The sequence below is a fragment of the Schistocerca serialis genome, chromosome 4, assembly GCF_023864345.2.
Source record: "Schistocerca serialis cubense isolate TAMUIC-IGC-003099 chromosome 4, iqSchSeri2.2, whole genome shotgun sequence".
In the NCBI taxonomy this organism is placed as follows: domain Eukaryota; kingdom Metazoa; phylum Arthropoda; class Insecta; order Orthoptera; family Acrididae; genus Schistocerca; species Schistocerca serialis.
The window spans coordinates 6,154,438-6,181,300 of NC_064641.1; the positions used below are offsets into that span (position 1 = coordinate 6,154,438).

The 26,863-nt window shown below is 37.7% G+C and overlaps 1 protein-coding gene across 1 annotated transcript in view; it reads left to right on the forward strand.

Annotated features, from left to right (window-relative positions):
- The window catches only part of LOC126473544 (dedicator of cytokinesis protein 1), a 420,590-nt gene extending 394,007 nt beyond the window's left edge, over positions 1–26,583 (forward strand). The window contains exons 33-35 of the mRNA XM_050100670.1: positions 3,784–3,928; positions 13,553–13,710; positions 26,072–26,583. Coding sequence (XP_049956627.1) covers positions 3,784–3,928; positions 13,553–13,710; positions 26,072–26,161 — 393 coding nt within the window. The 3' untranslated portion in view covers positions 26,162–26,583. The remainder of the gene's footprint in view (positions 1–3,783; positions 3,929–13,552; positions 13,711–26,071) is intronic.
- The last annotated feature ends 280 nt before the right edge of the window (positions 26,584–26,863 follow it).

A 26,863-nucleotide genomic window follows, 5' to 3' on the forward strand; every position in this document is an offset into this window, starting at 1 on the left:
AAATAATCCAATAGGCTAGAGGCCAATCCCTCGTAGGAGAGAGCATGAGGTTCCGTATAGTGATGCAACTGTTGCAGAAGGTGATAAAGTTCTGGGCCCACATAGGTGAGGAAAAATGCGCGATGCCGAACGTCACCAGTGACATCGTGAGCAATAAATTGTTGCTCCAAATGAGCCACGTAGTTGCCCCGAGGTTCAATGGATTTGCCGAACGTCAGAAACACGGGGGGCGCAGCACAGAGCCCCGGAAGTGGGGAAGTCGGGTAGGACCCCTGCCTTGGCACCTCGACAGGAGGGGTGGACATCGACTGTAAACGCTGAATAACCTCGACATACTGGTGCGTCGGTCAAATGCCATTAGTGCTGATAAGATGGCCGAGGTAGGTCACCTGAGGAACAAAAAGACATTCCTCCTTGTTGCAATGTAAGCTGGCACCCTGAAGAACCTGGAAGGCCATCTGTCATAGCAGACAACAACCGAGCAAACGTTGGAAACTCATAAACCAGCTCGTCGTCACTGAAGTATCTGTGCTAGCAGAATAGAGGCAGAAAACACATGTCCGAAAACAATTTATTGGACTCACCAAAACAAAATAATAATACAATATCCAAAAGAACAACCGACTCGATCCCAACTGCGGATCTACACAATTACAAAATAACAAAGGATAATAATAGTAAAAAAAAACCGTCTCTTCACGGGGAGTGAACACACAAAGTTCTGCAAAGTCAAGAGGATCGTTGACTATACCGAGAGATCAGCCAGTTAGAAGAGGCGTCTGGCCGTGGCTGCTGGGGCGACAGCTCTGCATCCTTCCGAGCAGTGCACCAAACTGCCTTTCGCCAGCAGTGCGCTGCCTTATAAAGCCTGTTGGCAGATGTATATGCCGGAACTATTTGCGATTATGTGCCTGGCACAGCAGAGTAGTTCCTAGCCTAGCTGCAACCTCTGGTGAAGCTGTTCTGCAGGCTCTGCAAATGGGTAGCGATCACTGGCAGTCGTCGGTGGAGATCTGGTGGTGTGTCGTGTTGTGGCTGCCGGTAAGTCTTTGTTTTGACAACACAGACGATGTAGGTTTTCCTGGTGAATATACACCCTGTGACGCGGGCATCCCACGATGACTGGACGTAAAGTGGAACGCCGATGCAGTGGGCGCTACTATGATGTCCAACATCACGTATTAATGATTTTGCATATGCTAGTCCTCAAGAACAATGTAAACGTGCGTTTTTTACCAAGGCATTGTAGGTTTGCTATCCGTGATGCATAACTGAGCAATTTTGTCCTACAGTGTTGAAGCGGTTCTAAATGAGCAGTCACCAAATGCATTTTTGTACCAAAATGTTAACTCAGGAGAGAGTGTCAGCACTGCTGGGTCAGACAATGGGACCAATTTTTGCACAAGATGATAGAGCTGTGGGTTTGTTGATAATAGAAAGACCCACTGTTGCCCAGGGCACTTAAGGTCACTTGCCTGGAAATGAAGTGCTAAACGCTTTTGATACACTTGCCAGTGATCTTGAGCTTCATCGATTGGCTAGAAAGTCGGAAGTGCTGGAAGTAATTGTAGATGAGTCAGATATGTCAGCTACTGCTTGAGCTTGTGCTGCTGTTTGAACTGTTGTTTCCAGAGCTGGCATACAATACACTTAGCTTTCCACTCTTATTATCTCATCCATGATGTTTTGGCAGTAATCTCCATCTTGCATATTATCCTGTCTTCCACAATTTTTTGCTCTCAAGTATTCAAATGTGTTTCGGTGCGGTCCCCAACAATCAGTCTTAGCAGATAGAGGAACAACTAGCTCAGAAGTGAAGTCCATATGTAAAATGGAAAAAGCACAATCCTTACGCAAGTTTTCTCAGTGTGCCAACATGCATTACACATTAAAATATGCTAGCCTAACTATTAAAGCAAAAACACACATGGCATAACGAACATTCTTAAAACAGAATCAATTTAACAACTATACCATTGTATTTTAGTTTGTTATTTGTGCTGTCAAGTGATATAACTTGCATAAGGGTTGCAGTTTTTTCATTTCACATATGGACTTTCGCCTTGGATAATTGTGCCCCTGCCTACTGAGATTGAGCAAAACTCTTATTATAACAATGAAGACAATCAATTATTGATAAAATTATTTAATTGGACAGATAAAAAATCTACTCACCAAGCGGTAGCAGAGCACGCACATAAAAAGACTGTTGTGATTGGCAAACTTTCGGAGCCAGTGGCTCCTTCTTCAAGCAGAGGGGTTGAAGTGGAAGGAAGAAGGGTGAAGGAAAAGGCCTGCAGAGGTCTAGGAAAAGGGATAGATTTCGGGAAAGTCACCCAGAACAGCAGGTCAGGGGAGACATACCATACGTGATGAGAAGAAAAGACATTGTTGGGGTCTGCATCGGATGAGATTTGAGAACCTGTGAGCTCAAAGGTGGAAGACACGGTAATATGTAAGACAGAGATTACTACTAAAACATTGTGCATGAGTTAAGAAGAGTGAAAAGCTAAGTGCGTGATATCCCTGCCACTGATGATGTATGGAATGTCTCGTGCTATAAAAATAACTATTTGTATTGTGATGTAGCTTTGTATGGCTCAGATGAGTGACTTCACTTAACTGCTGGAACAGCATAATGAAATAAACTATTTCAAAATAAAAGCACAAACTACACAGGAAAAATACTTTCATCAACTACCTGTGTGTATCATTATGTGCATAATGGATTGAAAATGAAGCACAAATCATAAGACAGGGGATTTACTGTCATTTGGTTTACCACAGTTTGTCTTGACAAATGCATTATAATTGAAGGTGACTTTTGTTTGAAGTTGCAGATATTCTGTGTAAAGTACTTTGTGTACATAATTTGTGCTGCACCAGATTTCAGCAAATTCCTGAAGCACACAAAAGTGCATCTGTATCTTAGTTTTCCTTACTGCCCCAAGAATAAGCTACACTCTTATCTAAAGCTACACTTATGACTTATTTTGATTTTCTTTATCCACATCTTTTATACTTACCTCACTGTAGCAACGTAATACCATGCATAAACTGTAATTTTAAGTTAATTTCAGTTTCATACAGTATGGCTTACCATTCAGCCTTGTTCAAACTCCAGCAGTTTGTCTTGTGGAATGTTTGCTGTAGGTGAGGCATAGTGGTGCATTGTGCTATGTTTATGGCCAGCAGAATGATATATTCAGCATTGAGTGTTCTTTTCGTGTTTGTATAATGTAATCCTTCAGAAAGTGCTACCCAACCCATCCACATATTTTTACAATAGTTAGTGTAAATATTAGTGTATTTGTGATTAGTTCTGTTTAGCAATAAACAACAGGCAACCAGGAATTTCCATTATTGTTATGTATTTAGTTTCTCTTTGACATAAATCATGTCACTTTCAGTATTTTACAAACAAGTTTAAGACAGTGTGAAATTCCTCTAATTATGCTTAAGATAGCATTGTAGGCTGTACTTTTTATGGTAACAAATGCTTCGCAAATTTTGACCATTAGACTGGACATTAACTCATAGTTTCAATAACCTCCATTGTGTTGTCTGTAATTGCCTGTGAGTGTTTTGTAACAAATAAATGTAAGTGTGTAAAGTTAATAAATTCTCTCTCTAATTGCTCCCCTCAACCAACAATCTAACTGTTTTTGTGTGCCTGTGTGATTTACTCTCTTATGTAATCAACTTTGTTGACCTCATGTAGTTCACATCATTCTGTGTTGTGCTTTTACTCACGATGTGTAAAATATGCATTCTTTGTTCAAGCTCACACCAAAACGTCCTTTACGGTCAGAGGTAGAAAGAGAAAGAAGATTAAGCCGACCATCTAGTGGTCAGTTTGTACCAGGAAAATTTGGTACAAGCTACAAATTTAATAGTTCTGGAACTAGTAGCAATCGTGATTCAGTGGGTATGTTAAAATATATATTGTTATTATTATTATTATTTATCTCTTCTTACTCTGCCCAGTCTTCGATCTGTCTCATGGCTGTAGCTGTTATTAATTATTTCCTCATTGTTGTTCCCTTCAGACTTTTTCATAGTGATTTGATTTCTGCCCACTCATGTACATTAAAGCAAATGTATTTGTAACTTACTGTTGGATTTTTGGATAGACATCAGTTACATGAAAAACTCATGCTTAATTTTGAGTTTTTGGAGCTCAAGATTCCTGCCTCAAATAACTTATTAGAAGAAAGCAGAAGACAAAAGTATTGGGTACTCTGACAAACAGAGGCCATAAGTGACTTTGAAGATTCTATCACTTGTAAATTAAGTTGCTGTGATTGTTAAATAGAAAATTTCTATCTGTTGAAACACAGATAAAGATACTTCTGCTTGCTCTTATTTTTTGGTATTCAACCTTCATTTGCAGATGAAACCAAAATGGATTATTCTTGTTCAACTACATTTACATCTTTCTGTACATGACATCAGAATTCATTTTCTCATGGTTCTATGAAACATTCTTCAACGTCTAGAATAATTCCTTTACACTGCAGTAACGTGTTTGTTGAATGAAACATTATAACAGATTAATACTGTATTCGAGATGCAGACTCAGTTTATGTCTCTCAGCTTTCACATGGTTTAGTTTTAATGTTAGAAAATATCATTCCTCAATGATGTTGCTATTTCTCTATAGACAAATCATAAATAAGATATCGGCAAAGTTTTGGGTCATCTTAGCAGTTGCATATGTTTTACACATGCATCTTGGTTTTTGACTGTCTCATATCTTCACATACTGTTGAGGAATGTTTTCAAAACAGTATATTACTTCTTCACAAAGCATGCACTTTTTTGACTGCCTTACATCACCTTTGAATTAGAGCCTTTGTGCAGTGCAGTTAAATTCTACACTAATGCACTTTAACCTCAGCTGTTAGAATTGTAGAATCGCCTTAAAATATCATTCTGGTTAAGAATTAAAGTATGCCAATGAAATAGCATTGTGCGAGGTCAAATACAGTGGACAGTTAAGTGCATCTGAGTTTGCATGGTGTGACATCAAGAACAAGAACAAGAAGAAAAAGATTTTTTTTTAAAGTGGGAATGTGACCTTCCTGTCAAAGTTGTGTCTTAACACTCAGGTTTGAGATGATGGAGTCTTCTGTCATCTCTTGTAAAATCCTTGCAAGAATGGCAAATTTCTACTAATATCATACTGTGCTGAGGATTCTCTGCATACAGTTTGGTTTGCCTATTGGTGTCTGTCTCTATATCAACCTCTCCAGAAGCCCTTTGGTACAGACCTTTTTCAAGTCTCCACTGTGTTGATATTTTGCTCATACATCAATCTATATTTCCAGTGTCATTGATATATGTTTCACAGTCAAATATTTGACCTCCAACTGTGTAACACATTTTTCACTTTTTGATGAATGTTTCCTATCATCTCATTTCTATAAGTAACCAATCAATAACACTAGTGTTGTGGTGAACATCATAAAGAACAGCAGTTAGTGTTGCAGAGAGTTGTCACTCAAACATATGGGAATAGAGAATTTATGCAGTAAAGATACCTGCGTGAATTCTACAATAAATGAAAATACAACATAAACTGTGCGTGCCTGGTGGAGTAACCTTCACAACTTTACCACTGAAATAAGAACACAAAAGAAATTCATAAACTGTTTCAAAAATATTGAATGAATGTTTACACTTCCAGTAACATTAATGAATAGATATACTAAAAGCTTTCTATGCTAAATGTGACAGTGACTCAAGATAGTGAATGTATCTGGTTGATTCTCTGCTCTGTAACTTTGTTTCTTAATGTGGCACGAAACAAGCAGCACAGGGTCCGTGTAACAGCAAACGCTGTTACCAAAAGCATTCAGGTTGACATTTTGATTTTTTAAGACTTTTTCACAGTGTCTTCAGTGTGCACCCCAGATTAGAAATCCACTCAAGCATCTATCTCAGTGCTTATATATGTGCATGTGTAAAATGCATGACCTACAGCTACCTTAATATGTGAAACAGGAATTAATTCTATATAAATTTGGCCACCCTCTGCATATAGAGCTCTGACATTGTGATTAACCGTTCCAGATTGTCTAACAAAAAATATTTTTTGTGAGCAACAAGGATAACTCTATGCCTAAATATATAATTAAAAAAAAACGAACTGCATTATACATAAATTGAAATCTGCTGTTAAGATATTTAGTGAGATAGCAAAATAAATAAGTCCAATAGACTATTTAAATTCTCTTATAGGGCACATATGAGCAGCTGGGTATGCCAGAGATTAGTCTGTGTCATTAAAAGAATAAATGAATGGTAGCAAAACTATTATATAAAATACTGAATTTGCATCTCATGTTACATCCATTTAACTGCACAAAATATAATTACCTGAGCTGGAACTTTTGAAATCATAATCCCTTCTTGCAGAGATCAGAAAGAAGATGAAAAGATTTCAAAGAAGAATATTGGAAATTCTTTTTAATACTGTGAAAAGAACAGCACATCATTGCCCTATTCTTCTCCTTTTTTGTCTTTTTCTGCCGTATCTGACTACTAACTGTTTTTATGTATGTATTGTAATGTCTGCCTGGCTCGCCCCTTTTGCAGGTTTCACCTTTAATGCCCAGAGTGGTCATATTAGCCTCTTTAAGATGTTTTTGTTCATTGGTGTGCATTACATTTATTCCATGTACTCCCAGTCTTCAGCTATTTTCCTTTTGATGCAATAATTAACTGTTGTTCATATTATTGTGATGTGAACAAACAACAATGGAATATCAAGTGCATGGCACTTATTCATAGACAACTATATAATCAAACATATAATATTTTGAAATGTACTTTAACAGAGGCACACAGATTACCAGGAAAGGACAGCTGGCCAATGTCCATGGAAGAGGTAGAACTATTTATTGCAGTAATTTACGCTCAAGGTATGAGTGAGTGCAGAGTTAGAGACCTCCACATATATGGCCACACTCTTGGGGCATACCATATTATATGTAAACCATGAGCAGAAATAGCTTCCTGAGGCTTGACAAGAAACCTATATGCTCTGTATGTTTTGCGAAGGTTTCTGCTGATTGGAACAAATTCATACAAAACTTCACTCTATGTTACAAATCTGGATCTGATATAATAAATTAATTGCTACTTATCATATAGCGGAGATGCTGAGTCAAAAATGAACAGGCACAACAAAGAGATTGTGAAACAAGTAAGCCTTCAGGCAAAAAGGCCTTCATCAGAATTCACACACACACACACACACACACACACACACACACACACACACACACACACACACAGAGAGAGAGAGATAGAGAGAGAGAGAGAGAGAGAGTACCGCAGTCTCTGGCTGCCGAGGCCAGACTGCAGCCAAAGGCTGTTGTTGTTGTTGTTGTTGTGTGTGTGTGTGTGTGTGTGTGTGTGTGTGTGTGTGTGTGTGTGTGTGAAGGGATTTTTGGCTGTTACTTTTTTAACAGTCTTTTTGTTGTGCCTATCTGTGACTCAGCATCTACATCTACAAATTACAATATCAAGTCAGTTACACTCTCTCCCTACTCCAAAAGAGGACGGACAAGTGTAGTGTAGGCAGTCTCTTTAGTAGATCTGTTGCATCTTCTAAGTGTTCTGCCAATAGCACAGTCTTTGGTTCACCTTCCTCACAACATTTTCTGTGTGTTCTTTCCAATTTAAGTTGTTCATAATTGTAATGTTGTTGTGGTCTTCAGTCCTGAGACTGGTTTGATGCAGCTCTCCATGCTACTCTGTCCTGTGCAAGCTTCTTCATCTCCCAGTACTTACTGCAACCTACGTCCTTCTGAATCTGCTTAGTGTATTCATCTCTTGGTCTCCCTCTATTATTTTTACCCTCCACACTGCCCTCCAATGCTAAATTTGTGATCCCTTGATGCCTCAGAACATGTCCTACCAACCGGTCCCTTCTTCTTGTCAAGTTGTGCCACAAACTCCTCTTCTCCCCAATCCTATTCAATACCTCCTCATTAGTTATGTGATCTACCCATCTAATCTTCAGCATTCTTCTGTAGCACCACATTTTGAAAGCTTCTATTCTCTTCTTGTCCAAACTATTTATCGTCCATGTTTCACTTCCATACATGGCTACACTCCATACAAATACTTTCAGAAAAGACTTCCCGACACTTAAATCAATACTCGATGTTAACAAATTTCTCTTCTTCAGAAACACTTTTCCTGCCATTGCCTGTCTACATTTTATATCCTCTCTACTTCGACCATCATCAGTTATTTTGCTCCCCAAATAGCAAAACTCCTATACTACTTTAAGTGTCTCATTTCCTAATCTAATTCCCTCAGCATCACCCGACTTAATTCGACTACATTCCATTATCCTCGTTTTGCTTTTGTTGATGTTCATCTTATATCCTCCTTTCAAGACACTATCCATTCCATTCAACTGCTCTTCCAAGTCCTTTGCTGTCTCTGACAGAATTACAATATCATCAGTGAACCTCAAAATTTTTATTTCTTCTCCCTGGATTTTAATGCCTACTCCGAATTCTTCTTTTGTTTCCTTTACTGCTTGCTCAATATACAGATTGAATAACATCGGGGAGAGGCTACAACCCTGTCTCACTCCCTTCCCAACCGCTGCTTCCCTTTCATGTCCCTCGACTCTTATAACTGCCATCTGCTTTCTGTACAAATTGTAAATAGCCTTTCGCTCCCTGTATTTTACCCCTGCCACCTTTAGAATTTGAAAGAGAGTATTCCAGTCAACATTGTCAAAAGCTTTCTCTAAGTCTACAAATGCTAGAAACGTAGGTTTGCCTTTCCTTAATCTTTCTTCTAAGGTAAGTCGTAAGGTCAGTATTGCCTCACGTGTTCCAATATTTCTACGGAATCCAAACTGATCTTCCCCAAGGTTGGCTTCTACTACTTTTTCCATTCGTCTGTAAAGAATTCGTGTTAGTATTTTGCAGCTGTGATTTATTAAACTGATAGTTCGGTAATTTTCACATCTGTCAACACCTGCTTTCTTTGGGATTGGAATTATTATATTCTTCTTGAAGTCTGAGGGTATTTCGCCTGTCTCATACATCTTGCTCACCAGATGGTAGAGTTTTGTCAGGACTGGCTCTCCCAAGGCCGTCAGTAGTTCTAATGGAATGTTGTCTACTCCCGGGGCCTTGTTTCGACTCAGGTCGAATACCTAAGTATTTAATTGAATTTACAGCCTTGATATATATTCCCCTTAGTACTCATGTGGATGACTTCACTCTTTTCATTATTTATGTTCAATTACCAATTATCACACCGAACAGATACCTTTTCGAAATCATTTTGCCATATGTTTTGATCTTCTGATGACTTAACTAGTGATAAACAACAGCATCATCTGCAAGCAACCTAAGATGGCTGGTCAGATTGTCTTGTAAATCGTGTATATACATAGGGAACACGAGAGGGTCTATAAAACTATCTTGTAGAATGCCAGAAATCACTTCTGTTCTACTCAATGACTATTTGTCATATACTATAAACTGTGACCTCTCTAGCAGGGAATCATGAATCCAGTCTCATAACTGAGACGATATTCCATAAGTATGCAATTTGACTGCAAGCCACTTTTGTGGTACAGTGTCAAAAGTGTTCTGGAAATTAGAAATAGGGATTCAGTTTGAAATCCCTTGTCAATAGCACTCAACACTTCGTGTGAGTAAAGAGTTAGTTGTAATTCACATGAATTATGCTTTCTAATTGCGTGTTGACTGTTTGTTAATAGACCATTGTGTTCAAGGTAATTCATAACGTTCAAATGCAATATATGTTCCAAAATCCTGCTGCATATTGACATTAACAGCAATAAACTCTGAAAGTAACCTAACTGGGATGCAATTTGGACTGAAAGACTTGCTTTTATTACGTGATTTAAGTTGCTTCGAGGATATCTACTTCTAAGTTACTCATGTTGGTAGCTGTTGTTGATTTGAGTTCTGGAATATTTACTTTGTCTTTTAGGAGGAAGAAATTTTGGAAAGCTGTGTTCAGTAACTCTGCTTTGGCAACACTGTTATCAATAGTATTTCCATTGATCATGCAGAGAAGGCACGACAGTGTCTTGCCGCTAGCATATTTTACACTACTTGTATTTGCTGCCATGTTTTCAGATGAAGTTTCAGTGTGGAAACTATCATAAACACTTCATATTGAAGTTGGTGCTAAATTTTGAGCTTCTGTAAAAGATTGCCAATCTTGGAGATTTGAATTCATTCAAATGTGGCTTGCTTTTATCATTGTTTCTGCAGTAGTGTTCCAACCCATTCTGTGTGCCAAGGGGGATCAGTTCCATCATTTGTTAATTTATTTGATGTATGTCTCTCTATTGCTGTTCCTACTATTTATTTTAATACAAGCAACATGTGGTCTACACTTATAGTTTTAATTTGGAAGGAGTGGAGATTGTCTCTCAGGAAGGCGTCAAGTGTATACTTACGTGCTTTTGTGCATAGGTAATTTTTTATTTATTTTTGCAAGATTTTGAAGTTAGAGTTTTCATTCTTGCTGTGACAACACTGTGGTCACTAATTCCTGTATCCATTTTGATGCTTGTAATTAGCTCAGGATTATTTTGTTGCTAAGAGGTCAATTGCGTTTTGACAACTGTTTACTCTTCGAGAGGGCTCGTGAACTAACTGCTTTAAATAATTTTTGTAGAATGCATTTACACAGTTTCGGACAATATTTTATGTGATCCTCCGGATTTAAACATGTATTTTCACCAATATATTGAGGGTAAATTGAAGTCGCCATCAACTATAATTGTGCGTGTCAGGTACATGTTTGAAATTAGACCCAAGTTTTCTTTGAATCTTTCAGCAATTGCATCATCTGAGTTGGGAAGTCGTTAAAGGGATACAGTTATTATTTTATTCTGTTTACCAAGAATGACCCACACAAACTCATAGGAACTATCTGTTTCAATTTCGCTACAACGTGAACTACTTCAACAGCATCAAACACGCCACTGCCAACTGTGTTTAGCCTATTGTGTTTGAGAATAAGTGCTTTCAATTAGTGCTTGGAGCTCTAGTGCTTTCCCAACACAGCCATGACATTTTACAATTGTCATACCAATAGTTTCTGGATCTACGTTCATCCTTTGAGTTTGAAGCCCTTTTTGTGTTTTCTCGAGACCCTCTAAACTAAAAAACCAACCAGTCCGTGCCACACAGCCCGTTCTACTCGTGTAGCAGCCTCCTGCGTGTAGTGGACTCCTGACCTATTGACCAGAACCTGAAATCTAGCCACCCTATGATGCAATTCGAGGAATCTGCAACCTACACAGTTGCAGAACTGTTTGAGCCTTTTATTCAGACCCTCCACTCGGCTCCCTACCAGAGATCCGCAATCGGTCCTGTCGACTATGCTGAGCTCTGCTTTCATCTTGCAAGCAAGACTGACAGCCTTCACCACTTCTTACAGCCACTCAAAACCTAAGAGAATCTCTTCCACTATATGGTGAGTAGCAACTATCCTTTTCAGAATAAGTCATTGTTCCATCCTGAATCTGACATAATGATAGACAAGCAACTTTTCCTAAGTAGAACTAGGTGCCTGTTCACACAGTTCATGGCTTTGAAGCCTGACAGGTATGGACAAAAGCACTGGTTAGTTCTAGGAGTTGATGGCTAGTATATTCTCAATGGTTTCCCTTATCTTGGTAAGGATATTGTATGATCCTGTAGTGAAAGGGTTTGAGACTGTGTAGTGATTTGGCTTATGGAACCATTTCTGTCCAAATCAGAAACGTTAATATAGATAATTTCTTCACTTCCCTCAAAGTTTCCAAGAAACTGAAAGAAAAATCAACTTCCAACATAGTAATAGTAAAAAGAGCAATAGGAGAAATATCACATGCTCTGTAGTCTTTGAAGGCCCCTCTCTATTCAACAAAAATCATCAAACATCATGATATTTCCTTGACAGTCTGTCAAGGAAAGGAAGAAAAAAATGTGCTAGCGATGCATTTCCTTCATCCTACTGTTACTACAAATTTAAATTAGAAAACACTCCACAAAGAATGTAAGTTATTACAATGTGACAAAGTTTGGGGCCAGGAAATATTCAGTCAAGACCTACTCAAGAATATTTGCAGTACCCTCCTACAATATTCTTGACCTAGTAGGATTAAATGGATATCTTGTGTTCAGGGCTGTTACTGGAAAGGAGATCAGAAAAAGATATTTTATTCAACCACTTGCAAAGGAACTATGCACTGAATATGTGAAGAGTCGCTCACATATTTGGACCACGATATTATAAAAGGATAGAAATGAAAATGAAGACAAAACAGTACAGAAAAGTCATAAATGTCAAGTTCTTAAATCAAATGTTATAGAACTAATTCCAAGGGAATTGTTTGTAAGAAGTGGCTTGGGGAAGTGCACAAAGAAAACTCAAAGCAAATTTGTCAATTCTGTAGAAGTAGGAACTAGCTAAAATTGCTCTAAGCATGAATAATTCAGTATTTCAGAAAGTTCTGGTTGAAAATTACAAATTATTTAGGAATAAAGGAGATGACTCAGTGAAAGTTAGAAGCACTGCGTTGTCGATAGGCACACAAACAAAAGGTACGGAGCTTGGCTAGCTTCCGGAATGCACTTTTTTTTTCTATCTGTAGGAAATATGTGCACACACACACACACACACACACACACACACACACACACACACACACACTCTCTACATCCATACACCTGTCTCCTTACATTATGCTCAGTTGACTGCCAGTCATATGCATGTTCTTTCTAGAGCTGGAAAAATGCAGTGCATTCCAAATGCTAGCGAAGCTCCATATCTTTTATTTGTGTGCCTAACAACAATGCAGCGCTTCTGCCTTTTGTCAAATAGTCTCTTTTATTCCTAAATGATTCATTTTTTCTAAGCATTTAAAAGTAAGTAAGCCACCTCACTTACTCTTGTCTGAGTTTTGTGGGTTTCAATGAAATAATAATAATAATAATAATAATGATAATAATAATTGATGTTATTTGTATTCTGTTGCATTTTATTCACAATTTTGAAATATTGATTCAGAACATAGCTGTTACATAGTATGGGTCAAAATGGCCCCTCTAGATGTTATAGAGGGCAATAAAAGACTGGGCATTCTAGTCTTAATTCTTTCCTTCACAGTACATGGCGTTGGTGACAGTTTTATGAAGACTCTACTGAAAACCATATTTCTGTGACTGAATGAAGGACTAAATGAATTAACAAACACTTGACAACTTTCATCCTCTTTTCAGTTTTTGCTTACAGTTGGTAGTGAAACAATGATAATGAACATTGTGATTTATCAAAGTTTTTAATATTATTGTTAGCTCTCCTTTTATAGGTTACTCTGCTATGTATATGAAAACTAGACCTGTCCTTGATGTGCTGGGTTTTATATTTTGCAAAAATGTTCTATTGTTGAATTACCATGTTTAATAATGTTGTATTCTGTAATCATTGTTCTTTCTTTCTAAATGTTGTAAGTGGTATTTAATGCACAAATTTGTCACTGAAGGTACTACAGACTCCACAGCGAGTGAGGAGGACATGGTTCCGCCGCCTCTCCCAATGAAAGTACGCAACGAGCCAGATTATTGTAATCTTCCAGATACGGGAGAAGTTGAGTCTGAGACAAAACATATGTTGCCATCAGTCCCACGTGTTGATCCAAAGGTATATAGTCTTATAATTATAATGATTAATTCTCTTGTTTCCATAGTTCTCTAAGCAGGAATAATTATAAACATTCTTCATCTACTCGCCAAGCAGTGGCAAAAGAAGACACATATAAAAGTATTGAAATTTTTGAACTTCTGGCAGAAGTGTTGCGGAGGAAGGAAGAGAGGTGAAGGGAAAGGACTGGTGAGGCTTGGGAAATGGAGCGAGTTCAGAAAAGCTGCCCAATACCCTGGGTCAGCAGAGACTTACCGGATGGGATAAGAAGAGAAGGGCTGCACCAGATGAGATTTTAAAATGTGAGAGCTTATGACCGAGTACCTAATGGTGCCGAGGGCGCCAAGCACGAGAGACTGTTACTGCGTCTATCGAGCGTGACAACCCCACAGCAAAGCCGAACAACAACACCCGACAATCCACTGGACCAGGCTGTCCACACCCCATACCTGGCCACGTACGCTCGTTCCTTGTGGTACGTGGTGGTGAACAGCAAATTATCCACATGCCAGTGCCTCCATTTCATCCATCTTACAGATGCCCCTTTGTGCTTGCACTGCGCAGTCGTATCAATTCGTACATGCACTGCTTGACGTGTGCCTTGAGGGACAGCTGCTGCGACCTTATACAACATATGCTGGCATTCCTGTTGTGACAACAGCCAGAGTCTTGTCATGCTGGATGAACTCTGACACTCAGATACTGTTTACTTACCCACCACCAGAACAAACGCAATCAACTGGCTAAAGGGCACAATGCTGTATTACATTTTGCAAGCCACACCTGAAAGTACTCTCGACGTGTAGTTCCGCCTGACAAATGACTCGTGAGGCATTCTGCCACCACATATAGTACCGGACACGACTATCAATTTATTTAGGCACATTATTCGAGGATCCTCCTACCCATTGGGGCATAGAGAGCTTACTGGCAAAACACCATGCAAGACTTGATAAGAGTGCAAAGCTAAGTGCATTATATGTGGTGGACATCTGAGGTGAGGGAGTGCGGAAAAATAGACAGGTGAGAAAATAAAAGATGTAGGAAACTAAAAGGGAGTGGAGAAAGGAATAGTTACCAAGAAGAAATACAGAGACCAAATAAATTAATGAAAATAAAGTCCAGCAGGCTGGCGAGAACCGAGAACGTGTTGTAATGCCAGTTCCCAACTGTGAAGTTCCGAGAAGCTTCAACCTCTTGTCAGTCAGTGTAATCCTGGTACTGACTGTATTAATCATCTACTTCGGCAGTGCTATGACTTCCTAAAATAGTGCCCTGAAAAGACACCCATTCTGGCTGGCACCTAGCATAGCTTTTTGTCGCCCTCCCAATCTCTGCAGTAACCTTGTTAGACCCTATGCTCCTTCTGCCCCTACCCCTACCCCTGTGACTGTCCCCACTGTAAGACTTGCCCTATGCACCATTCTACCACTATCTATACCAGCCCTGTAACTCGTAAAACATATACTATCTAAGGAAGCACCACCTGTGAAATGACATCTCGTGTATCAGCTGTTATGCAAACACTGTTTGCCCTTTCACATCGGCACGACTGCCACCAAGTTATCAGTTGGGACAAATGGGCTTAGGCAGAGGGGTATACCGGTAACACACAATATCTTCTTGGAGAGCATACTCTGCAGTATGACAGTAATGAATGACAGCAATGACCTCAGTGCCTGTTTCACCACACGTACCGTCTAGATTTTTTCCACAGACACCAGTTTCTCAGAACTCCGCTGGTGGGAATGGGCATTACAACATGTCGTCAGTTCTCAACACCCACCTGTCCTTAATTTACACTAATTTCTTTGGTCTCAGCATATCTTCACAGTAATTATTCCTTTCTTCACACCCTTTTAGTTTTCTATATCTTTTATTTTCTGACCTGTGTATTTACCTCCCACCCCACTCCTCTTCCTCCTCCTCCTCCTCCTCCTCCTCCTCCTCCTTCTCCTCTTCTCCCATCTCTAATACGTACAATGCACTTAGCTTTCCACTCTTATTAGCTCATGTACAAAATTTTGTCAGTAATCTCTGTGTTGTGTGTTACCATTCCTTCCACCTTTAAGTTTTTGCAGTCCCCAACAATCAGTCGTTTTTTCCTCATACCATCTGGTAAGTCTCTCTTGACCTGGGGCTCTGGGCGACTTTTTCAAACTCTCCCCATTTCCTAAACCTCACCAGTCCTTTTCCTTCACCTCTCTTCCTTCCCCTTCAAACCTTCTGCTAGAAGAAGAGCCATTGGCTTTGAAAGCTTGCAAATTTCAACACTCTTTGTATGTTTTCTCCTGCCACCACTTGGTGAGTAGATTTTTTTTATCTATCCAATTACATTATATTTTCAAAAATTATTTTTTGGTGATCTATAAAGATTGTTAGCAATATTGATAACAGAAGAGGAGAATCCACTTACCAGTCCAAAATGAAAACAATTGTAGCATGAATGGGGTAACAAAAAAATGTAAGTCCCTAGCTATCAGTACTTTTCTCAATATTTTTAGAGTTATTTCATCATGTTAGATGGGCATCAAGAAAACAAAGGGTGTAGATATTGAAGTTTCTTGAAACCCTAGACTAGCAGACAATGTACAAGAAATGAATAGGTCTAACGATAGACAGACAACATTCAAAATCCAGAATTCTCTTATGTTGTGATATTTTTCAGCTGAAAGATGAGAGCTACTCGAAAATTCAGTAAATATGAAAGAAATAAAATATTTATGTTATTGCAAATGAAAGAGTATTAGGTGATAATTTGAGAAAGACACGAAGACAAAAACAAAAATAAAAGAAATAACAAAGAGAAAAGGTAATTAGAAGGAAAGAGTAATTCTACACAAGCATCAGATGAGGTAAATAAGAGTAGGGATAGAGGCAGTTAGTGAGAACAACAATGTAGTATGTAAGTTTGGAAAGGAAGAAAGGAATTTTGTCGAATGAAAATCAGAGAGGAGGAAACTGGCATTAACAAAAACATGATGGAGAGTTAGTGTTTAGCTCGAGGATTCAAAAGCGCTAATTGAGTTAGGGGTGGTGGATCTAGATTATATCATTGGTGAAACAGATACACAAATACTTGCTGTTATGTTTTACAAAACATTTAACAACAGGATGTTGGTAGATCAAGTGTCCTTATGGCAAAGAGTCCATCTTATTTACCACATTAGTCTACTGCCACTAATGACAAAAATTAATTTAGACATAAAGTTTTTGCTCAGAATGGATGGCCACAGACAATTTGTTTCATATCTTTTCTTTCCTATGACTTCCTCTCAATTGTCTGCTGCTTCTTCCTTTCTTCTTTGTCACTGCCCATATTTGTTTCACCAATGCTACCCACAACTACTCATTATTGTTTCATTGATGCTTCTATTTCAAGTCTGTACTTCCCTTTTAATGACTTGCTGACTGCTTCTTGCATCTTATTAAAGTTTTCTTGTTGGAATTAAATTATTCATGCTTTTTAATCTGCTCTGCTGTCCGTCTCCCTACTTACATAGTTCATAAATAATCATATTTCCTCTTTCAATTTTCTTTCATTTTAGAACCAAAGGTTTTGGGATCTAGAATGTTTGGTACCTTTTATTTTGTTGTATGTTTTCTAACACCTTTGTCAGTGTTGTTTAATTTTTATTTTAGCAAATTAAATAACTTGTACTCTTTGAAATTGATTCTACACTACTCTACCTTACCTGCTAAATGACTGGGCACATTTTCAAATTAACAAATAAATAGAACAAAGAAATTCTCCACATATAACTTGGACAGTGATTGATGGGCTGTAATTGATCAAAAAGAAAATTTAGTCAACTATTGTCTTTCAGCTTATTAAAACACCATGAAAAATAATATGTATCAATAAATTGGTCAGAAATGGCTTCATTAGAACTTCTTAGCCTGTTTAGTTTATGGAAGAGTCTAAATGACATGACTATTCAGTTGGTGCTATGGCCATGAAAACATTTATTTGTTTATCCATCTGTAGACATTGTAAATTGTATGGATGTTGTCAACACACAAATAAATAAAGTACAGGCATAGAGATACATAAATGTACACAGTTACACACATAAATAGATACATAAATTTCTTGTCTTACTGAGTTATCCATTTGGACATTGCATTTCACTATTCTATTGAACATGTCGTAAACTGCCTCTTAACTGCAGTTATTAATCATTAGTGTAATTGACAACAAAATTTACACATCATTTTAGATAATCCTTTATGGTATAAAAACACTTTTCGAACAAATAATTTTTAGGGTATTCTTGAAGGCATGTATTTCAATTTTGTCTTTGATCTCTTGAGATTGTTTATTGCACAGTTCAGTTCCATTATATAGCACACTATTTTGGGTTTTTGTTTTTTTTTTTTTTCTATTGACATCTACATCCATACTCCACAAGCCACCTGATGGTGTGTGGCGGAGGGTATTTTGAGTACCTCTATCGGTTCTCCCTTCTATTCCAGTCTCGTATTGTTCGTGGAAAGAAAGATTGTCGGTATGCCTCTGTGTGGGCTCAAATCTCTCTGATTTTATCCTCATGGTCTCTTCACAAGATATAAGTAGGAGGGAGCAATATACTGCTTGACTCCTCGGTGAAGGTATGTTCTCGAAACTTCAACAAAAGCCCGTGCCGAGCTACTGAGCATCTCTCTTGCAGAGTCTCCCACTGGAGTTTATCTATCATCTCCGTAACGCTTTCGCAATTACTAAATGATCCTGTAACGAAGCGCGCTGCTCTCCATTGAATCTTCTCTATCTCTTCTATCAACCCTATCTGGTACGGATCCCACACCGGTGAGCAGTATTCAAGCAGTGGGTGAACAAGTGTACTGTAACCTAACCCCTTTGTTTTTGGACTGCATTTCCTTAGGATTCTTCCAATGAATCTCAGACTGGCATGTGCTTTACCGACAATTAATTTTATATGGTCATTCTATTTTAAATCACTCCTAATGCCTACTCCTAGATAATTTATGGAATTAACTGCTTCCAGTTGCTGACCTGCTATACTGTAGCTAAATGATAAGGGATCTTCCTTTCTGTGTATTCACACCACATTACACTTGTCTACATTGAGATTCAATTGCCATTCCCTGCACCATGCGTCAATTCGTTGCAGACCCTCCTGCATTTCAGTACAATTTTCCATTGTTTCAGCCTCTCGATATACTACCCAAAAAGCCTCAGTGAACTTCTGATGTTATCCACAAGGTCATTTATATATATTGTAAATAGCAACGGTCCTACGACACTCCCCTGTGCCACACCTTAAATCACTCTTACTTCGGAAGACTTCTCTCCATTGATAATGAGATGCTGCTTTCCATTATCTAGGAACTCTTCAATCCAATCACACAATTGGTCTGATAGTCCATATGCTCTTACTTTGTTCATTAAATGACTGTGGGGAACTGTATCAAAGCCTTGCGGAAGTCAAGAAACACGGCATCTACCTGGGAACCTGTGTCTATGGCCCTCTAAGTCTCGTGGACGAATAGCACGAGCTGGGTTTCACACGATAGTCTTTTTCAAAACCCATGCTGATTCCTACTGAGTAGAATTCTAGTCTCCAGAAAAGTCATTATACTCGAACATAATAAGTTTTCCAAATTCTACAACTGATGAGATGCAAATTGTTCCATGTTCATGTAGAGACCTGTCGTGTAGAGACCTGTCGTGTAGAGACCTGTCGTGTAGAGACCTGTCGTGTAGAGACCTGTCGTGTAGAGACCTGTCGTGTAGAGACCTGTCGTGTAGAGACCTGTCGTGTAGAGACCTGTCGTGTAGAGACCTGTTCATGGGGTTCTGATCAATGTCATTTTTTTAGTGTGGATCACTGTTTGAAAAATGTACTCACATGGAACGGTCAAGATTACCATAGCTTTAAACAACTCAGTGCAGTGAGTTCTCATGCTACTTTTTATCATAATTTGTACAGTCCTTTTTTTATAGCTTAAATATTTTTTGTATGTTCTGCTCATTTGTTCCTCAGAAAATTATCCCATAACTCCTCACACTATGAACATATGCAAAATATGTTGTTCTGATGCATGAGCTCTTCTAAGTGCAAAGCATGCTGAAGCTATTCATTTCCTAAGGGCAGTAACATGCTCGATCTATTTTAGTCATGCATCAGCGTGCATCTCTAGAAGTTTTGTTTGTGATACACATTCTGTGAATTCATCTTTCACTTTTAAAGAATTTTTTTTTACTTTTCTGCTTATGTGGAAACTAATTCTTTTCACATATAAAGTTAATTTGTTGTTGCCAACTCATTTACATACATGCAAGACTGTTTCTTCAGCTTTGTCCTTTAATACATATGGTGATGTTTCACTGATTAGAATTTTACTGTCACCAGTAAACAATACTGTTTCACTGTGTTTAACACTCTGTGGAAAAATCGTTGATGTATATCAAGAAGAGTATTGGGTCAAGCACACTTCCTTGGGGGAGTCCGAATATTAATGTATTCTGGGCCAGAAAGGTGTTTTATGGTATGCTTGGAGTTTGTTTGAGAGATCTCTAACCATTGCACTCTGTTTTTTAGATATGAACAAAACCAGTTATTTGATACCCCTCTCATACGTGAAGCTTCCAGTTTATTTAACAGAACTGTGCGGTCTAGTGTATTGCAGTCATTGCTGAAGTCAAGGGAGATGCCTGTTATATGATCTCCTTTATTTAGTGCTTCCAGAACAACATTTGTAAAATGAGCTATAGCTGATTGTGTGCTTTTACCAGACCTGAAACCAAACTGTTCTTTACAATGAAGATTATGTTGTTGTTGTTGTGGTCTTCAGTCCTGAGACTGGTTTGATGCAGACATATTTTTAAATATCTTTAAACATGTCTGCTTGTGTCTGTATATGTGTGGATGGATATGTGTGTGTGTGCGAGTGTATACCCGTCCTTTTTTCCCCCTAAGGTAAGTCTTTCCGCTACCGGGATTGGAATGACTCCTTACCCTCTCCCTTAAAACCCACATCCTTTCGTCTTTCCCTCTCCTTCCCTCTTTCCTGATGAGGCAACAGTTTGTTGCGAAAGCTTGAATTTTGTGTGTATGTTTGTGTTTGTTTGTGTGTCTGTCGATCTGCCAGCACTTTCATTTGGTAAGTCACATCATCTTTGTTTTTAGATATATATTTCCTACGTGGAATGTTTCCCTCTATTATATCCAAATGAATATTAACATCTTTATATGAGAGTTTTCCTGTACCCCTCATAACTGTGTGTGTGGTTTTCTTTTTTTTTCATTATCCTACTGCTCGCTACAGTGTTTTATAACTGTATCAGCACCATTGTTTGCTCATGTGGAGACAGTCACTCAACTAAAGACAAATGCAGCTCCCTATTTCTTAATGAAACTTTCCACCATACAGTTTTGTATAGATTAGCAAAAATAGGTGAGTGATGTGTCAGTTGCCAAATACTGCTTAAATATATTTAACAGTCCACTATTATAAGTTAATTACATCATAATCATGAAAACAGTCAATTTATTCAGATATATAAAAAGCTTACTCACCAATGATGGCAGAGCAGACACTTAAGACTGTTGACATTGGCAAGCTTTCGGAGCCAGTGGCTCCTCCTTCAGGCAGAAGAGTTGAAGGGGAAGGAAGAAGGGTGAAGGAAAAGGACTTAAGAGATCTAGAAAAAGGGGTAGATTTTGGGAAAGTCACCCACAACTGCGAGTCAGGGGAGACTTACTACAAAGTTCAAAGTTCTTGAAGAATAATCAGGTACATAAGGAGCAGACACTGTCACTGTTTTTACACACAGCCTAATTGTTTAACACTTATTCCACAGTTAATTTGAAGCATTGTTGTTGTTCTAACCAGCACAGGTTACTCGTCAGAAACTCGGCTGTGGACTGATTGTCTCATGACCAAAAATTGGGCCCTTTTATATCATCACAATAATAGGTGCTGAAACTACACATTGTTTAAAGTTAAATTTGCAGAAATTACAATTAAAACTTAACTCGCTCAATTAACTGAATACGTCGAAAAATTGCATATTCTTAACAGTTTCTTCTACTATGAGGTTTGTGGCGAATTGTTTGTTTAAATCATGAAATTAACAAATATAGTTACGCGTGCAATACTTTTGACAAAACTGTCAATTACTTTGGAATTAATGGATGGCTGGTTTTGGTAACATGTTTTGAATAGAGCTAAATAGATACTTTAAGATTACTTGTACTTTGTCTTCCAAATGTTTACAATTTTTACAGAATTTATACTTGTTTATATGCCAACAATACAATTTAAGTTATGAAACAATTACGGATTTCAACCTATAATAAAAGATACTAACTAGTAATAGTCAAAATAAATTAGAAAATCAATTATATACATAAAACTAAACAAAAAATAAGATCTGGTGTTACATTCTTTAAAACTGAGGGCCGATCTTTCTCTTTTATGAAAATGCAGATAATATTCACTTATGCTAATGGTAAATAGTTACAAGTAACAAAACAAATTTAAGGAGGCAGATGGCAAAACAAGAGGGGAATTAAAATTATCCCACTTGCTTTGTCACAGTATACTTGAATAAACATCAGTAAATTCCATTCTTATGTTGAAGAACAGATAATGAGCTTTATTCCTTAACAATGTAATGGTAGATTGGTACTTGCTGTAAAGGTAACATGCTAAGTAGCAGACAGGCACAATTAGAAGACACTTGCACATAAGTTTTTGGCCACAGCCTTTGTTGGATAAGAGGAACACGCACCACTCATTCACTTGAGTGAGCACACCACACGCACACATGGCCACCAACTCCAGCAGCACGGCCAGAATGCCAGAAGGCATTCTTGCCGGAGCTGCTGGCGTGCTTGCTTGTGTGAATGAATGGTGGTGTTTGTCTTTTTCTGACAAAGGCTGTGGCTGAAAGATTACATGTAAGTGTCTTTTAATTGTGCCTGTCTGCAACTTAAGTGTGTTATCTTTGTGGTAAGTAGAAATCTATCTTCTCCTACATTATTGATATTCCTACATGGAGTTTACATTGTTTGATCTTTGTGCTTTGTTTTGTGGGTAGCCACAAGAAGTGTTCATTGCAAGAGGCCAAAATGAATCTTTTACACTGCCCACTGCAGCACCCTCCCCATTTATCTTCATCAAATACTTTCCCTACAAACCACCGAATTATGGAAAGAGAACCTATCGATCCTCTCACCGGATCAAATGATATTCCTTGAAGAAGCTGAGTACAGTGTCATGTCCACCTTAGGTTCATTTCAAATACTGACTTATTGAAAAAAAATTGTCCTAATTTTATATGCTGTTAATTTGGCTCTAGTCACATTTGTATGTGAAATTTGCATTTTGATCATTTTTTCATTTTCACATTTAGATACAAATATATATTAATGGCTCTCTTTTCTACTTTTTCTTATGTTACATCAAGTTTAACATGTAGGAAATAGGCTTCTAGCTTCTCCTTCCTCGGAATTCTCGTGAGGGACTGTGTCTTGCGTTGATTTACTTTTCTCGACATGCAGTCATTCTTATGACTGTTTCCTCTTTGCATACTATGAAAAGCCTCTGGCTTTTCTCTGCTGAAAATGCAACTTTAGAATCAATGTTCATCATGTCTTGGAACTTTTTCTGTCTTTTGACAAAGCAGTATCAATATCACTAATTGGTCTTTTTCATCTTTCAGTTGATCAACAACTAACTTTAGTACTTTTTCATGTCTTTCTGTTGTGTTTAATAAATCGTTTCTGTTTTGGTATACAGCCAATATCATTCCCTTTCTATACACATACATTCAGTAATTTAATAAGCTTTTAATCAATTCTTTTTTTCCATTTCTAAAAGGTTCCTCGGCCTTTTGCTACAATCCTCAAAAATGTGTCTTATTAGATACAATAAATTTAGGGTTTCGCTTTCCTACTTCAGCCTTACTTAAGGGTACACTACGTGAAAGAAAATTTAAACTTGATTACAATTAAAACTTTTATTGAAACTACTTTGTCTATAACATCACACTCTCTGTGGTTCTGAACCATAACTTAAATCATTTAGCTGTATGTTACTTCTAGTGGCTCTCTCTACTTGATGCATTGACTCTGGTATGGCAGAACCTTGCCCGTACTTTGATCTGGAGACCTCTTGCACATACGTCTTCATGCACCTCTGCATCACATTTGGACTTTATTGCTCAGTTATGGTTACACTCTTCACACAGCTGCTTACTCACAGATATTACGAGTCACCTCTCCACAGCTGTTATTGGTGTCCTCAGTGTTGTTTGATGTTTCTGCAACTATAGTTGCAGTTCTTGTGACAGATAATTCCTGATCCAATTTTCACTGCCTGCAAACCACATTTTGATTCTATTCACAATGCATCATTTGTAATATTGCTGGGGTAATATATTTATTTCACTAAACAGCCATAGTATATTTCAAACTTTATGTCTGCCACCTTTTCATTTCTGCTCTTGAATTTGTGCAAAAGTCTTCTGTGATCACATAATACTGCACTGTTACCATTCATCATAACATAATATTTTAAAGTTTGTGGTGTGTCACAAGGCATTTCCTTTTCTCCCACAAAGGATGCCTTGTGTGATCCCCTGTCTGTTTAATTTAAAGACATGGATAATTAAGGAAGTTAAAGCACCATGTTGCAATAAAAGACCCGGTACAAAATGGATAAGACAATCACAGACTGCCTTCACATCACAAAGTTACTGCCAAATTTTTAAAAAATTACAAAAAGTTCAAAATTCTAATGTTATGAGACAAAATTAATCAGCCTGAGTGTACAGTAAAAACAACAAGAGATCTAGTACAAACAGAAATTGGGAAGCCTGTCAATCATGAGGACAATTCAGTTGTTAAAGAAAATAGCCAAGCAGCCCATAGTAACATGCAAATAGCAAACATTTATAACAATAGCATCTTTAACAACACAGGAAAATGGTGCATTCTGATCAAAATAAATATAATTATAGCATCACATTGTACTACAAAGATCCAGTCAGTTTTACATCAGTATAATAACTTCATGTGAAATTAAGAAAATAGTTATATATCTAAAAACAAAGATGATGATGTGACTTACCAAACGAAAGCGCTGGCTCGTCGATAGACACACAAACAAACACAAACATACACACAAAATTCAAGCTTTCGCAACAAACTGTTGCCTCATCAGGAAAGAGGGAAGGAGAGGGAAAGACAAAAGGATGTGGGTTTTAAGGGAGAGGGTAAGGAGTCATTCCAATCCCGGGAGCGGAAAGACTTACCTTAGGGGGAAAAAAGGACAGGTATACACTCGCACACACACACACATATCCATCCACACATACAGACACAAGCTTGTGTCTGTATGTGTGGATGGATATGTGTGTGTGTGTGTGTGTGTGTGTGTGTGTGTGTGTGTGTGTGTGTGCGAGTGTATACCTGTCCTTTTTTCCCCCTAAGGTAAGTCTTTCCGCTCCCGGGATTGGAATGACTCCTTACCCTCTCCCTTAAAACCCACTTCCTTTCGTCTTTCCCTCTCCTTCCCTCTTTCCTGATGAGGCAACAATTTGTTGCGAAAGCCTGAATTTTGTTTGTATGTATGTGTCTGTTTGTGTTTCTATCGACCTGCCAGCGCTTTCGTATGGCAAGTCACATCATCTATGTTTTTAAATATATTTTTCCCGCGTGGAATGTTTCCCTCTATTGTATTAAGAAAATAGTTAAATATGTATAAAGAAAAACTCTCATGGGGTTGATAATCTTTCAAACAAACAGTTTAAAGCCTGTCATATAAAGTACGCACTGCATCACTTTTACAATGTATTTTTAAGAAAAAATAAACAATGGAAATGTTTAGCTACCCTATAAAAAAAAGGAATTCATATTGTTATTAATTTCTGCTATCTACTTAAAACACAAATCATAATGTTCTTTTGGAGAAACATAAAGTTTATTACGTCGAACATTCAGGTAGTAACTAGTATCCTTAATGTCTAACTAATGAAAAGTGGACAGTTGCGACAAGATATCTAATCAGTTTATACAAGTAATCATATACAGAAAATAACTACTACTGGTGTGTTACTGCTATGTGTAAATGACCTGCCTCCACAAATCAGTAAAGTGGAAGTAATTCTCTTCATTTATGACTTAAGCTTCATAATAAAGTTCACCAGAAGTGCACCAAGAGAAGAAAAGCATAAATAAAATCGTCAGTAAAATGATTTATTGGTTTCAAGAAACGAATTATTATGATAGTTGTATGTAAAAACTTCGTGAAATAGGATTTCCATATACATGATTGAATTGGATTGGAGCTAGCAAAATTTTGATGTTCATTTCTTTTTGTTTACCTACAGCCTCCTCGAATTCCTGAGCCAACTGACAGGAATACTCCACCACCAACACCACCACCAAAACGACCTCATTTGAAATTACCAATTAGTTAATTGTTATTATGTAGTCTGGCACTAGTCTTTACTTATAAGAGATTGTACTCTAAGTAGAGTAATCAGTATTGTTGTTAGTAAGTTCTGCCTCCATTCAGAGTGATCAGAATAACATCACCTTCTTTTAATTAATAGATGACTACATAGCTCCAGTATCACATGTTCATTGATTCCACCCTTCATTATTACATTTTGTAAATAAGCAGATGCTGAAGTTTTGTTAGTTGAACTAATCAAAAACTTTATGGACCTGTTAAAGAATTGTCAAAAAGTAATTCTCATTTTACTGTATTTATGTTATGAGTAATGTGAATTACTGTTGTTTTGTTAATAGTGTTTGGTAGATAAATGATTGCTGTTGAAGGAAATTGTTGATATTAAACATATATCACCAATCTCTGCCATTAATGTGCTGAGACGGGAGGGGGGGGGGGGGGATTTAACTTTTTCTCAGTATGTGAAGTGCTATTGTATAAGAAAGAAAGATTGTGTGGTGTAAGTTGACTGTATAATTACTATTTACACATTGAATGTTGTTTGGATATACTTGTCAGTGTAAAATTAAAAGACAAGATTAGTTATTCTCTTGTAATCTCAACATTTAATGTCCCTGGAAGGAGTCTTAAATATGTCCAGAAATTAAAGGCATTTCTGTACACACTTCTGACATAAGTTAATTTAATGCTGTGATCCTAGAGTAAT